At 41.8% G+C, this 17,002-nt stretch overlaps 1 protein-coding gene across 3 annotated transcripts in view; it reads right to left on the minus strand.

Annotated features, from left to right (window-relative positions):
* Positions 1-17,002, minus strand: part of afg2a (AFG2 AAA ATPase homolog A) — a 113,630-nt gene that overhangs the window by 21,713 nt on the left and 74,915 nt on the right. The window contains exon 16 of one of the 3 annotated variants that reach the window (XM_061787727.1): positions 4,368-5,232. The exons of the other annotated variants lie outside the window; for them this stretch is intronic. Within the exon in view, the coding sequence (XP_061643711.1) occupies positions 5,080-5,232 (153 nt within the window). The 3' untranslated portion in view covers positions 4,368-5,079. Of the gene's footprint in view, positions 1-4,367; positions 5,233-17,002 lie in introns of those variants that run through there. 3 annotated transcript variants of the gene reach the window in all.

Here is a 17,002-nt window from a genome sequence, read left to right on the forward strand (position 1 = left end):
TTTTTTAGGAAAAAAGTTGCAGTGTTATAAAAATAATAATGGACTTTTTTTGGGAGAAAAAAAGTCGTAATAAAGACATTATTCAAGGGCTTTCACTTATGTAATTATATTGCGTTCATTGTTCCATCATTAATTTTTCAATCACTAAGATCTTGAATCTTAGATTTGTGACCCCTCCAATTGGAAGGGGGTCATTTCTTCGTACTTACAAAAAAATACAGTCCCATGCTTCACTGTAATTTGTCCTGATGTTGGAACTGACATTGTGTCCATTTGTACTTAGTTTTCACGGTGTCTGACGGTACCAATCTGTAATTACAGTGAAGCACCCGTCTTACGTTTTGAGTGAGCGGAGGGAAAGCTACGCGTTCCACACTTAAAAAGCAACACAAAGTGCTTCACAAAATAAATTTTCATAAATATATATGTAAATTCCCCAAAGTACTTTTTTTTTTTCTATTGTTGAATATTCATGAACAGATGTCAGATTTATGTGATGATACTTGACAATCATGCCAAAGCTTCTAGTTGGCCCGAAGCTAAGGTCGAGGAATAATTTATTTCTTTGTCTTATTGGTGCCAGTAAGTACAATATGTACAATCTATTTTAAATCATACAATAGGATTTCTTGCACATTATTTTGCAGATGCCCATAGTTCAAGGGAATCCCAGTTTCAGAAGCACTGCTTTCGGAAATACTGTACATGTTTACAGCTGCTGGCTTGCCCGTGGAGACACGAGCGGACTTCCACGGCTGAAGGCATTCGCCGTATGCGGTTTCCTAACCTGTCAGTCTGCAATCCTCGGAGGCCTTGGTGAGTCACGCCGGCTGAGAGAAGGGCCACCCCAGATTCTCACAGTGGGAACCAACCAAGTACCGTGCAGTTTACAACAACCGGAGCCCTTGAAGTACCGTATTTTCTCAAGGCAGTTGAGAAGAGATTCTCGTTTGGCAATGTCGACCTGGTTGCAAACAAAATACAAGGCCACACTATAGTCCTGAGGGCGAGGCCGCAGTGCTGCTGTGTCCAGCTAGCAAACAGTTAACCCTCTGCTAACCCATACATATTTCACACCATATGCCAAATAGCATAAAAAAGGCCAAGAAATGAGGCTTTGATTTGAAATGACTTTGACAGGACAAGCTAATGATGCGTGTTGAATGCTCCCTAAGGCTCATCACCTTTTGATCACATACATTCCACAAAACGGACAACTTGTACCGACACGCTTGGATGTTCCGTTCATTTCTTTAAGGTTTTTTTTTAGTGGTCCTTCAAGAACCATACTAACTTTAGTATAAAAAAAAAAAAAAAAAAAACTTGCTTTGGGAATGCCCCTGCTAGCTTCATGCTAACACAAAGGAAAATGCCATAGACGGGCAAACGATTAACATGGCTAGTCGCAGTGTTATAACGCTTTAATCAATGGCTATTTAAACACAAATGGTGGAGCAACACATGTACACAGACAAGATAACCGTACTCAAAGGCAGGCATATACTCTTTATCCTCTGTAAAAAAACAACCAATATTATTGCACCTTACTGAGTCACTCATAGTAGTGGTGATTCTTCTTCGCTTATGTCTGTATAACTTCATTGTACTCCCCCCGGTGGTCAAAGTGGGCACACCAGAAGGAGCAGCAGAATGAATTGATGCATTAAATCATGATGCACAAACAACACATATATAGGATTTTTTTTTTCTCGTTGTGTGTACACAAATATATCTGACACCGCTTTCATCATACATGGTGTGTGTGAAAGAGGGTCACGATGATATGGGCACAGGGTGAAAACGGGTCGAGACAAAAGGTTAAGTGGGAGCTAAGACGACATGAGGGACATCCACCCTCCACTTAATTCCCTGCAATAAAGTCACCGGATGGGTCAAATCTACTACAGCAATAAAAACGGCTGGAAAGAAAAAAAGCAAGATTATTATTACAGGAGGGTGAAGAAAAGCAAAGGAAATGAGAGCGAGGCCATGTTGAAAAGTGGACTCATTGGAGGCCATCATCATTTCAAAAAAAAAAAAAAAAAAAGCAGCAGTAAAGCGTCTGCCATAAAACACATGTATGTTTGCTTTACAAAGAGCTGTTTCCTGAGAGCTGTCCGCAGTTCTCTGCTTGGTTTTAAAGGGAACTGGCCTTCAGTGTAAACTTCTCCCGGTTCCTGGGGGCACATTGCACATTCCTGACTGGACTGGCGTGGAATCAAGGCTGTCTGGCCAACGCCGCACAAAACGCACATTCTTCATTAATTGCACTCTAGCTAGGCGGCTACCCCCTCAACGCAGGCCGGCCAATCACAGCGCACCACAGAAGGACAGGCTGGCCAATCAGAGTGGACAAAAGGACAGGCACACCTTGGCCAGCTCCAAGGTAAGCAAATGGACTTGCATTAGGTCAAACAACGCTAGGCTCTTGTCAGGCCGAGCATATTCAATCATACGAGAATGCAAACGTTATGATAAACCAAAATGCTAACGCTGGGCTAAGCGATGTTAGCTTACAAAAAATTAACAGGCATGCATTTGCCACAAACACTTCTTTAATCCGGCCCGCCGAGCATTCACATTATCAAGCGTCCTTCTTGTACTATTTGTTGCAGCTGTTGTTTCTAAAATTGGTAACTTGTTAATTAATTCAGTGTAAATGATGAAATAAAAATATTTGTAATTTTTTTTTAAATTACGTTACTAAATAATTGGTTAATTCATCTACTGTAAATGATCTGTAATAACATTAATAAAACATTTTTTTTTACATATACCGTACATGTAAATTTTTAAAAATAATTTTTTAAAAATAATTAGTTAATTATTTCATTATAAATGATCAAATAAAATATTTGTACAGTAAACATGTTTGTTTTCATTCAACATTTTTGAAATTATTTAAAAAAATTGATTTATTTTTTTAAATAAAAAACATTTGTAAACTAAACCTTTAAACATACACATTTAAAATTGTTCATATTTTATTGTAACGAATCAAATTTTACAAATTTACAAATTTTAGTAAAATATACATAGACTTTCAAAATTTTTAAATGATCTTTTATTAAATAATTGGTTAGTACTGTAAATAATAAAATAATCCATTAATAAAATAAACATTTGTAAAATAACATTTACATTGACATTCAACATTTCTTATTTTTATCAAATTGAATAATCAATTTTTTGTAAATATTTAAAAAATATATAAATGTAACATTTTTAAATGTATTTTATTAAATAATGGGTTAATCAATTAATTGTAAATAACAATATAATAAATAAATATTACTTTAGCTGAATAGCACACTTGCCTATTTGACTTTTTATTTAAAATGGTTCGTCAATTAATTGTAAATATTGAAATAAAAAATATAGTAAAATAAAAACAAATACATATTACGTTAGTCCAAGCCTAAGTCAAATTTGAATGTTTTCAGAAAACCAGCAAAAACTGTTTTAAGCAAGCACATTGCTATTTTCTTCATTGATTTGCTAACAGTAAGTTAACAATGACTTGGGCAATTATGCTATTAGGCTAACAATTATACATTTAAAACAACAATTGGATTAACACATTGGTTAATTCATTATAATGCAATTCACAATAATAATAAATAACAAAAACGAGAATGAGTAATTATATATTTGTTAAGTTAATTATCATTAGTCTGTAGTGTATATTAGTCCTAGGTGCAACAGATGAAGTATAAGAAAAAAGAAAAAGAAATAAAAATAAAGTATTCTTGCACACAGACACACACACGCGCACGGACACTCACAAACATAAACAGCAGTTCTGCTGAGTGACACAGCCGACTCGGCCGGATCCGTTTCCACTTCCGTGAAATCTAAACATTGGTTTTTGTTTACCCTCATCCTGAGCTGGGACCAGAGCCCGGCCGGGCGGGAGTAGGGGAGGGGGCATTGTGTGTCTGCACGTGTGTGCGTCAAAAGAGAGGAAACAAAAGATAAAAGACAAATCAAGATTTCGGAACATCTTACAACCACATGGCGCATAACAAGAGCTGTATGCTGGATGTGCTGCATTTTTGCCTCCTACTGCACCACAAAACAAGGCGGTGATACACGAGTTGGGGCTTTAGGGTCGGAGGAGGGACATACACACACAAAAAAGAAAAATTCCCCACCCAGCATGTGAAAAACCTGTGTCAGATTTCTTCATCGACAAGGTCACCCTCTCTCCGTGTCGCCTCAATGCCTCGACTCCGGTAACCCAATCTGCCGCCCCAGGGGGTGGGGGGGGGGGGGGGGGGGGAAGATTTTGTCACAGCAGAAGATTTCAATCGTTTCCCCTTAGTAGGCGTGCATTATTCCACTTTTGATTTACACGTGTTTGCCTCAAAACGACCTCAATCGTTGAGGTTTGTGCACGCTAATCCCTTCCAGCCGCCTCCTTTACTGAGCCTCACCAGTCACTTCCTTGCTCCCTCTTCACACAAAAAAAAAGCAGCTCTGACTCGATGGTGGATCCAAGTTAGCAGCCTATCATGCACTGTTGTGACAATTCCAGCATCACGACCAATGTTGTAAAAAAAAAACAACAACAAATTAAAAAAAACATCAATTTTCTGTACCGCTTATCCTCACTGTACCACACCCAATTCCTAAACAGATTTTCCCACACATTTTCAGATAAAATCAATCCTCAGCAGCCTATCATGAACTGTCATGATAATTCCAGCATCACGAGCAAAGTAAAAAGCACTCCTATACAATTCCCAAGCAGATTAATTGAAAATTTTGGTCAAGATCAATCTGGAGCAGCCTACCATGCACTGTCGTGACAATTCTAGCATCACGGACAACATCAAAACATTCCCATTCATTATTCTTCAAAAGGAAGCCAATTGAACGCACTCCTACTCATGTCTTAACCAAGCACTGCCCAATTTACCAAGCAGATTTTTGCACATTTACAGTCAAAATGAAGTCAATGTCCACAGCATATCATGTACTGTCATGAATTGAGGAAGGTTATGTTTTTAGAATTGAAAATCATGGTCATCGTCACCCCGAGAAAGACAGATGGTGAGAAGGGAAGGGGCGAGGGGGTCAAGGGATGACAGGGAAGAAGAAATAAAATAACATGGCACAAAGGAGCGCGTAATTAAGACAGGAAACGGGAGAAGAGAGGAGGACTCGGGAGGCTTGTAGACAAGGTCGCTTTTCCACAGCGCCGAGGAGCGAGGCCGACACCCGAGCCGTCTGAAAGAGAATCAGATCATCTGTTAACACAAGGCATGGCCCGGATCCTGGCTGCAGATTGACATGGACAGGACACTTCCTGTTACAGTCCACTGTAATGGTGGCGTAAAAGTGTTGCTACAGCGACCAGCTGTTCCTACCAAGGGCAACAGGTGGGGGGGTGAGCTAAAAGCCCTTTCACACTGCCTTTAATAGCATTTTTTTTTTTTTTGGAGGGGGGGGGGGGGGGGGCTTTTTCACATGCTGTTGTTAAAAAAAAACGACTACCTATTAAAAAATGCCAACAAAGTGACCAATAATTACAGAAAAGTGATCCAAAATTTTAAAGGAAACGTTTTAACCCTTTGCAGCCTGTGCTGGACGGTAAAAAAAAATGTATGGTTTATAAAATTTTGTGACTTGACTAAAAGTATTGGGATTAGAAATTATTTAGCTCAATCAACCAACCGTGATATCAGCATCTTATGCTCATTTGCGATAATTCTGGCATCACAAACAACTTTAACGACTCCTGCCCATGTCTTAGCAAAGCCCTATCCAGTTCCCAAGCAGATTTTCACGCAATTTTAGTCAGTCACCTTTTATGCACTGTTGTTACAATTCCAGCATTACGGACATCAACACGAAGAGACAACGCGAGATCGCAAGAGCAATGGCTAAAAAAATGGCGAAAATATGGTACAAAAAATAAGGTGTTTGCATCCCAGAGAGACTACCTGTACTATCAATTGCCTTAACTGGTTTAAAAAATAAAAAAAGTAATGCGCAATAATGATAAATCGCGAAAAAGCGGGACCGTGAAGCATGAACCACGATATAGCAGGGCTTTACTGTACGCCTTTTCACTTAAACCCTTTGCAGATTTGTTCCCATTTTCATTTAAAGTCAGCCTATCATGCACAGTCGCGAAAATTCTAGTGTCGCGTACAAATTTGACTCCCAGCCGCATTTTAGCCTTGGCCTCCCCGATTACCATGCAGATTTTCACACTTCTTAGGTCAAAATCAATACAAATAGCATTCAGTTTGGCATGTCTGCATGCTAAAACCTCAACAAGCTCACAGCCTGAAACACTAAAACACATCAGCCAAACCCAACAGTCTACGTTTTCCGCACATCCAGAAATAGAGGACTTTTTTTTTTACAACCGTTTGCCCATTTACAAGTTTTACAGTGAAATACACGTGATATTTGTGATGGCCTCAAGAACTTGGATTCCCATCAAGGTGAACAAAAGGTTGTGGCTCTAAATCAAAAGCCGTTTGCCATTTCCACTCACTCCGGTCTCCTCTTGTATTATTCAGTATAGAGTGCACCACAACCCCAAAACTTCCCCTTTCCTGTCAAGAGGAAGCCATTTTATTGTGTTCCGCAGGGGGGGATAATTACTTGAATGAAAGGCTTTTCTCAAAAGCTGCGGTAATTACTAGATGCATGGCGAGAGGCTGGTGGAGAAGAAGAAGAAGAAGAAGAAGAAGAAGAAGAAGGCGGAGGAAGGTGGGAGGTACTGAAAGAAAACATGACAGGCAGGTATTAAAAGTCAACGGGTGAGGCAGGAAGGAAGCGGTGAGCGGGATGTGTTGGAACAGAGAGAATGTTCTGCTGGAGTTTTTGGGCTGAAGGCGTGGTCTCGTGACAACCAATCACACATCTGCACCTGGGCTATCCTTCTGGTGATTTATATGCCGACCATTTTTCCCAATTTTTCATTTTTTTTTTCCCTCCAAGGGAGCGTCCCCCGTCGTATTCGCCGAGCTCAATAATCTTTCAGACAGCGCAAATTACACGCCGCACTTCCTGGCCGGTGGCTTGAGGAATGTCTCACAGCGATGATGGAGGGATGGGGGGTTGGGGGTGGGGGACCGAAGCAAATTGTAAGAGCCAGTACCAGTTTTAAACCTCATGGGCAGCCTCAGGTAAACACACACGGAGGCCAACAGAATAAAGAGATAAAGGCGAGCATTAGCGTAACATCAAATAAAACTTTAAAATCCATTGAAATGCCATTCATCCATGCCAGTTACCCCAAAACAACTTTTGTTTTTAATCAAGAAAAATAGCATTGTTTTCTAAAACCATAATAAAGTACATGTAAAGAAATAAAGGGTAATTAATTACTGTAGGTACTGGAGTATTCATGTGTTGAATGTGTGCCTTTAAGGGGTGTGGCCTATTCAGTGATGGCAGAAGCTGGCAGGGCATTACAGTAGCAACGTGACAAGATTTCACAAAGATGACAGTCAGCAAAAACGCCAAGTCTGGTTGGAATGGCTACGACAACCTGAATGCGACGCACCAAGAATTTTGAAAATCGGATGATGGGTTGCGGAGAAACTGAATTTTGATTTGTTTCGAAATGTTTGAAGCTAATTATTGAAAACGAGGAAAGAATAAGAATGATGTAGGACTGAATTGTGCCTACACCCCGGAAAATGCTTCTTCCCTGGATGTCACAATCTACAGAATAGCTCGGTGTCGTGATTTAAATTCTCAAGTGAGGAGGTGACGCCGATGCCCGTCCAACGGCCGATGAGCTCGCTCGCTCGCTCGCTGGAGGCTTTAAGCGCATATATTTTTGCGACATAAGGAAGCAGCGAGATGAAATAGCATCCATTTTTCAGGTCGTAGTAGCGGTATTCGATGGACGGTTAAGTGGGGCTTCCTTTCAGCGCATTCCAAAGACACGCAGACAGCATTCGAAGCGGAGATTCGAACGCCGAATCTCAGAACTGTGAAGCAGACCACCATATTACATTGCTGCCCAGGCAGCGTTTAAGGAGCTAAAGTGAGACGTCAAAGTGGCAGTGAGTGTTGGTGAACAGTTGGTTTAAAGGAAAGGTCGTCGGTCGCAGCGTTAGCGAGCATGTCCGTCTATCACGTGATCTTTTTACAGGCCATCAGGTATCATTTACACACTTCCCCCTCCCCCCCACTCGTAGATCCTGACCTTGAAGAATGGCCCCTTCAGATGTCCAAAGAGGCCCCCCGGCCCCCAGTCCCCACCGTTACCCGGCCAGGCTTGTCAAAGGATTGCCTGTTGAAGGCCCGCATGGAAGAAAAAAAAAAAAAAGGTGTGCTCTTAGCTTGTTATGTGACACGGCGGGGAGATGGGCTACAGGAAGGTGAGGGGAGGAGGAGGGCGGGCACGCGGGGGCAACAATGGCTCCTCTCATTTCGGGACGACCCATCGGTTAAGTGTGTTTTCCTGCAATTTGAGAAAGTGGAATCCGGTCAAATGGGTGTCCTCTTGAGTTCCGAATGCCTGAAGTTATGTCACTGAAAGGGGGTGGGCGGTTTGAGCGGAGGTGTGTACTGTGGGGTGGGTGCACTTGGGAGGGCGCCGGTGCTGTCTAATTGAAGCGTTGGGCTCTCAACAGTCCTGAACAGCGGCATTTCGGGTCAGGACTGCGGGTTTCCATGGCGGCGCTCAGCTCACGCTACACCAATGATTCCCAACCACATTGGCGTGCCGTCCGAGCTCATCGGGTGTGCCAATGTTCGAGAGCCGAGGAGTCTGGACACCGGGCATTAATGCAAAGTGACAGGTCGTCTCACAACTTGCGTAACAGGTTGTAGCAATGTAGCACTTTAGGTAGCTCAAGTAAAAGGAAAGAGGAACCTAAATTGAAGGTTTCTCTGCTCACCGAAATCAAGAGTCCCGATTAAAGCACATCCTGGTGCCCGACCGGTGGCAACCCACCGGAAAAAAAGAGCAGACGCTCTTCTTTCACCCCCCCAAAAAAAGTTTGTTTCTAACTTTTTCCGTTCTTCAGTAATCCGCAGTAGAACATGGGTTAGTTTCACCAAAGACACCGGTTTCTGTCGAAAAGCGGAGAAAACAAGCTTTTTGTGAAAAGAAACGTCAGGCAGAACTGTGACTTTGACCCAAACATTTGTTTTTGTGACACCTCAAACTATAATACAACAAATACAAGAATGAGAAAGGGCTTTTGATGGCAAAATCCTCATTTATTTACAGATATACAACTTAAGAAACACACAGTGAGCGACACTGACTCACTGCATGGTTCGAGTGTGGCTTTTTTCCTCAGTCACTCCACTCCGCTGCATCGTCTTTTCTCACGATCGCTTTCTACTATCTACCGCGACATACACTCTGTTTATGCTATACATATACATACTCTGTTCTTAAATAAATAAGGGTACCCAGTGGTTGGTCACTTTTTCTCATGTGTTAAGCATTGCACAGTACATCCATGTGATGATATTTTAAAAACTACAGACAAAAAAGACCTGCATTAGTGCACTTTGCTGTCATGTTATGTGGGACACGGTGTGTTCAGTTCAACAAAGTTGACAAATACAAATGTAATAAAGACATTATGTAACATAATGACGCCATAGAATAATAAGCCGGGAAAGTAATCAATGTAATACTGGCACAAGGTGCAATCCTATCTTCTGGAGTCATACTATACTGTACATCCTTTTTAAAAAAAAAAAAAATACAAAATATATATATATATTTCAGTCTCTTGACCTTGGCTTTAGCGCAGTGAAATCCAACACTGCCCACCAAGCAGCAGCAGCAGTCCATTTCTGTATTTGTCTTACAGTAAAAACGCTGGCCCTCGTAATTGAATCGCACTACCCGGACGGAGACTGCCAGACGTGACCGCCTGCACGCTCCCGTCATGGCGGTTGAAGAACAAGCTGCTTAATAAGAATCATCATCTTGCGGCTAGCGCGCTTAGCACAATGTTTTTACAGGACTTTGCACTGCCAGGCTTTGAACGCCAAGTCCACTTTGGTGTTAGGATTTTCTCATAGCGAATCGCAGAGCTAGAACAGATGAGATCAACGTATATATTTATTTAAGAAATGAAATGTAAAATTCATCTAGATAAAAATTGCTGAAAGGTTGCCTTTTATGACATTTAAGTCCCTTTTACAGCCATCATTTTCCCATCTTTTCCCACTTAAGTCACTGTTCTTTATACAACTAGATGGATAGTTAGTTTTGAAATCAGAATTATAGGTTGTAGTTACTGTAGAAAGGGGCTTGGTAAGAAAAAAAATATATTTTCCAATAGCTCAACATTAATTACTTATGACAATTTGGAAATTTTGGTACAGATTCTAACAAGAACGGATGTTGACACACGATTTGCTTTCACGGGCCACGTGGTGGGTCGGATATGGCTTCCAGGTCTCGAGTTAGATCAAGTAATTTCACTCAAAAATCATCTTTCCCCATTGGAATGAATGAAAATGTATTTATATAAATATTTTGTTCCAGCCTCCCTGCAAAACAAACAAGCATTTTTTGTAATGCGTTTTTGCATGAGAAAAATAGCACCCGTAAAAACAGCAATTGTCAAGCAATAACGGGACACCTGTCGTTGGTTAGCTTAAAGGCTTCTTTATACTCGCGCGGGCGGTGACCGCGCTGACATCACTGCGGCTACCCCACACGCAGTTTGCCTTTATACTCGAGCGCAACCCACACGCGCAGTTTTGAAAATGTACTGCAGTTCACCTCCAAGTCGGAGGTGTCGCTACGGCTGGTATTGGCAAGGGCACCGCGGGATGGAGTTTCCTCTGCATTTTTTGGGCCATTTCCGGTAGCCGTTTTTACTTTCCTCTCCGTAACAAGGAACAAAGCAACAACAATGCCGACCGTGGAACAGTGTCTGCTAGATGACCAGATGATACGTTTAATTATGCTGTACAATCAATCAAGAAGGCGGCGGCGTAGATGGTATGTGGAACCAAGGGGCACGCTGGTACGTCATCACAGCATGTGACTAAAACGGACCGATCACGAGAGATGATCTCCGTGGCGTTCTCTGCGCAGCAACAACTTTTGTCGTTCGCGCGTCAAGCGACGCAGAGGGGCCACGAGGGCCAATTCGTCGGTCAAGTGATGCAATGCGGGCGTTGTCGGCCGCGCGGGCCAGACACCCACGCCTCTGCTTGTGCAGGATCTCGGTGATTCCCTTTTGGCACGGAAACAAGACTGCCTTTCTAAAGATAGATAAAAAGGTCTATTCACACGCTGTCAACGGTTTAATCTCCCCACGACAAGCCGCAAAAACTGAAAGTCTCCTTCTTCCAACAACAAGCCTCGCCTTTGCCGCGCCGCTTCAACCTTGGGAGCTTTTGTTGTGAGCACCGTGGAACAAAAACAACTGGAGTGGAGTACAGTAAAAAAATAAATAATAATAATAATAATGAAGTGACTTATTTTTCCAACCACTTTGTGGTGATCAGCAGAATGAGGCAGTCGAGGTAGCCCCCTTTCACACCGTCTGGACAAAATGGCATTTTCCGGCCTCTCTTTCCCCATGTCACTATTTCGGACAAACTGCATACTACACTTGAATCCACGTTGGCATTATTAAGAAAAGGAAGCAAATGCTGAAGTTGTCAATATAGTGTCCAATCATTGTAAAATTACCTACTTTTTTGTGGAAGCTAGCTCGCTAACAATTACCGTGTTATTCAAGTTTTTCTAGTATGATACAGCCATGCAGAATGAAGACGTTTCACTCAACTTCTACAAGTGACTCAGTAATCTGCAGTAATAGACATTTTTCAGCAGAGGATAAAGAACATATGCCTGTGTGTATGGTTATATTTTCAGTCAACATGTGTTGCTGCGCCGTTGGTGTTAAAAAATATGTTGCTTACAGAGTAATAACACTGCCACATAGATGCTATTCATTAGCCCGTCAATGGCGTTTCTTAGCATTAAGCTAAGCGGACATTTTCTAAGGCGAAACTATGTGGTTGTTTTAACTACACAAAATGTAATTCTCTTTGTTTTATGTTTAGTTTGACAGTAAACTCCAGCTGGTTGTGGCAACAAGCACGTTGAATCCTCTTTTTTTTTTTTTTAAAGTTTTGGTCACTATGCCAAACTGCTGCTAGTTGTGAAGTCAGTTGATGCCACCATGTAAAATGTGTATGTCAAATTTTTGCTCACAAGTCAAAGCACAAAATTGTCCAAACGACGGTTTGTATCTTGAAAAAAGTATGTTGGCTCACTCGCATCTCAGGGCAACACTACACTGGCTTTGTACTCGATCAGAACCAAACTCTTGTTTTTTTTTTTCCTCAACTTATTTCCCGATCTTTCCCCCAAAAGTGATGTACTCTTGCTCAGAAAAAAAAACCTCTTAAACACACCCGCGACAATATCACTTTCTTCTCCATCCCAATTGTGTGTGTGTTTTTTTTTAAACTTTATTTTACTTTTATTATCGTTAACAACCATCGCAGCCAATTGAAACTTCAAAGCCACAAAGCAGAAGCCCTAATATGGACAACAATTGGCATTCATTTCGCAAAACCATCTGCCATCTGCTTGCAATTGGGGCTGAGAGTCTGTTCTCTTCGGAGATACGCATCTTTTGGGGCCGCAAAACTCTCTCCAATGAGGGTCCTTGCGCAAATTATCCTCTCTTATCTGGATTTGCGCCCTGTCTAGGCAGTTTGTATTAGGGGGGGGGTAAAGGTTCACTAATGGCAGTTACAGTAATAAATGTAAAACACAAAGTGTCGCGGTCCAATGAATATGCAGCTATCACGCAGTGTGTGTATTTGCGCGTGTGTGAGAGGCGGTTGTGATTAAGACTGATAAGGAGCATGTTCTGTGGAAAAGTGCTTTGTTTCTGGAGCGTAACAGCACCCTTGAAAGTGGTGAACCAGCGCTGTGTAAATATGCACGTGCACATTCTGAACATGTATGAAGTTCTGTGCCTGAAAGTATGTGAATGAGCGTTTTTAAGAACTCCCAGAACAGGGTTAGGGTTTCAAAAAAAAAAAAAAAAAAAAAAGGGGTTTAAAGCTTGGATTACAGTTTCAAGAAATGGTTAATGTTTCAAATTATGGAATCAAACCTGGGTTAGGGACTCAAACAAGGTTTAGGGTTTCAAATTAGGGTTTTAAATCAAGAGATTTGGCTTTACAACAAGGGTTTAAAACCTAGGTTAGCGGTTCAAGACAGGGTTAAGGTTTTAAAGTAGGCTTTCAAAACAGTTCATGGTTTCAAATTAGGGATTCAACACAGGTTTATGGTTTCAAATTAAGGTTTCAAGCCATAGTAAGAGTTTAAAAGTAGTGTTTCAATCCAGGGTTAAGTAAGTAAAAAATGCTTCAAATAAGGGAATCGAGGCTGGGTTCGAGTTTCATGCAAGGGTAAGGGTTTCAAGTCAGACTTGGCCTTCAAACAAGAATTAGGGTTTCAAATTGGGGTTTCAAGACAAAAATCAGGGTTTCAAGTTAAGGTTTGGAGGAGATCTGTGTTCTACTGGGCGACAGCGTAGTTATGTGTAACCATTCCAGCGTTGATATATTTTGCATAGTAGTGTACATAAATACTGATCACGTTTTGAGCACCTTACCTGAAGGCTATCACTGTGAAGGAATGGCACTATTATTTTGATTCCCCCCCTTCCTTATTGCCTCGCACACACACGCACACACTATAACACAACAGACACTCCTATCTGCGCTGCAGCCACCATGCCTGAATGCAAGGTGAGGGTCACAAAAGGAACACCTGGCAAACCCAGATGCGCTCCTCCTCCTTCTTCAGAGAGGAAGAAGAGAAACAGGCGCACCCCCACCACCCTCCTCCTCCTCCTCCCCATCCCGACTCGCCTTTCACACGGCAGCCAAGGAAGTGGCATTGTGAGCAGGAGCTGCATGTACACGTCCCACAGGAGAGCACCTCAAATGCACTAAAGCTGTCATTTGGCTTTATTAGTTAGCATTAGTATCATAAAAATTATAGAAACAATTAAACAGGGCGGCACGGTTAGCACGTCCGCCTCACAGTTCTGAGGACCCGGGTTCAAATCTTTTCAAATCTCGTTTCCTCCGGGTACTCCGGTTTCCTCCCACATCCCAAAAACATGCATGGCAGGTTAACTGAAGACTCTAAATTGTCCGTAGGTTTGCATGTGAGTGCAAATAAATGGTTGTTTGTTTTTACAGTATGTGCCGTGCGATTGGCTGGTGACCAGTTCAGGGTGCACCCTGGGTGACTCGCCATCTTTTTCAAAAAAAGCCGTCAAATAAATAAGAATATCAATAAATTGCGCTCTGTACTGTTTTTATCAGATTTTTGTTTGTTTTTTTGCATGATTAAATTGCTACAACAGGTAGTCAAGATTTTGTTTTTCCAAGGATTGAGTTGGACCAATTTCTGGTCATCTGGAGTGGTGCCAGCTGACGATGGTGCACGTCCACAGGATTCTTGCTAGTCATCATCCCTTAAAAAGAAAAAAAAGAAAAAGAAAAAAAAAAAAGGAATTCTGCTATTTACTTTCCGCTCGCCACCTCTGAGACCTGGAAATGCCACTCCTGTTAAAATAACACTCTGTGTGGTGCCTTACATTCATAAACTGACATTTATGTAAAGTAGAAGGCTATTTGGGAAAACTCCTGGAGGGCCCCCCTGCACGGCTTTGCTGCGTTAGACACATTTCCACATTGAGCCACAGTTATGAGAATATAAACTTGCTTCAACAATACAACAATTCTTTTCTTAATGAGGGTATGTAGTGTGAAGAAAATAAAATTTGGCTGGCATGCCTATGACCAGGAGAGCCCCAAAAAAAGAAGCCCAGCCTCAAAAGACACATCCAGTGTGCTACTTCACGATAAAGCTGAAATTTTAGCTTACACTCATAAGAAATTTAAACCATGTACGCATATTACACTGATGGGTGAGAAACGACAAATTCTAGGGGGAGTCAAAAATAAATAAATACATGAAAATGAATCCCTGAAGCCAGTTTCACTTCACAACACGATATTTGGTAGGCTTGCCTATGAGGAGGATTTTTTTTCCCCAATGACTACCAAATTTGAGCCAATTCTGAAATGTTTTCATCATTGCTTATGGTCAGGGCATGGCAGCAATGTTGGGTCAAAATAATTTTAAAACAACTGTTTTAGCACTTTCCAGGGGTCCCAGACAGTCTCTTGTCCGAGAGGGTTTGAGCCCGACAGCAGCCAGACTAGGCAGCGGTTTATCTTTCAACAGCGGCTTCCGTAACTTTCTAGTATGCAAACTGCCGAAAGTCTGATTCCACTTTAAAATGACAGTTAAAGGATCTTATCAGTGGAACGAACTCGTCGTCCAAATAAAAACAGAAAGAAAAACCCTGCGACAGCTGTAGTCCACCAGACATCCTGTTTGCCAACCAACTTCCTGTTTACGCAGGAAGCCAGCGGCTGCTTGGAAAGCAGGCAAACAGGGGAGTCGAGGATGGGGGGGGGGGAGAGAGTCGGTTTGGGGGAATTGAAGATGGCCAGGCAGCGTTCAGGAAGTATGTGACAGCTATACTGCGGCCATCAGTATTTATAACCTACAACCTTTTTAGAGCGCCTAACCCCGGATGAGCTCAGCCCCCCTCGGTACTGTAACTCCCCCGCATTTGAGGCCCCCGTAAATCTCTCATTGAGGTGACTGCATTGTGTGTGTGTGTGTGTGTGTATATATGTGTATATATATATATATATATATATATATATATATATATATATATATATATATATATATATATATATATATAATATGGTCATTGCACCGGACTATTGCGATATTAGCCATTCAAACTGCTCTAAGTGCTAGAGGACTCTGCATCTTTTTGCACAATTGCTGTTTGTTGTTGTTTTTTGTCAATGTCTTTATGTCTCCAAAGTGTTCTGTAAATTGACTGTCTGTTGTACTAGAGCGGCTCCAACTACCGGAGACAAATTCCTTGTGTGTTTTGGACATACTTGGCAAATAAAGATGATTCTGATTCTGATGTGTGTGTGTGTGTGTGTGTGTGTGTGTGTGTGTGTGTGTGTGTGTGTGTGTGTGTGTGCATCGAAGTCTGGACTCACGCCGACCCCCCGACCGGACAACACGCCTTTAATGCTTCACAAAATCTGCACACCAATTTACCTTTGTGGCTGGCTATTACAGTGGATCCTCGCATAATCACTGTTCGGCATCCGCTGATTCACCTGTGGTATTTTTAAAAATATTTTTGACGTTATTGATCATTTTTCACCCCCTGTTTTTGGGATAATGAACGCCCGGTTTTCGCGCAAAATGCTATTGGCGGAATATTCCCACTTAAGATTTTTTTTTGTAGGGGGGGGGGGGGGGAAACAACATTATTTGAAGATTTGGACTTTCGTGGTCGGGCCCGGTCCCCATCCTCCCTATCCATTGTACAGCGATCAATTTTTAACAAAGCAGGCTTACTCAAAACGTATCTAACGTAACTATGTATTGTCTAAAAAACATCCAGACTTTCATTCTTGAGGCGAACAAAATGCCGCATGGCTCCCGAAGCGTGAAGGAAGAGGCGGAGTTTTACACTTTCCAGACAGTTCAAGCATTCAATAGTTATTCTCAAGTTATTTTCAACCCTGAGTTAAAAATACCCAAAAATTAACATGATGTAGGGACAGACAAATAGTATTCATTTGTGAAAACATTTTAAATTTTGTTTTTTTTCAATTTTTTGCATTCTGTAGCGAGCTAAAATTTGAGTTATGAGCGAGTTCCACATACGCCGCCGCTTAAGAAGGGGGAAAAAAATGATTAATTAAAGCACTGCAAAGCCTTCGCATGTGGGCAAGGAGAGCCAATGCACTTTTATCGTATGGCACAAACTGTAAAAACATACACAAATACAAAATTAGAACACTGGGATGAAGCTGCTGTAAGCCACAACACATGCCCAGACGCTCACACGCAGACTAACCGGCCAACCCGACACCGGCCCCTGATTTCACT

Source organism: Phyllopteryx taeniolatus, chromosome 10, assembly GCF_024500385.1.
Source record: "Phyllopteryx taeniolatus isolate TA_2022b chromosome 10, UOR_Ptae_1.2, whole genome shotgun sequence".
Classification (NCBI taxonomy): Eukaryota; Metazoa; Chordata; class Actinopteri; order Syngnathiformes; family Syngnathidae; genus Phyllopteryx; species Phyllopteryx taeniolatus.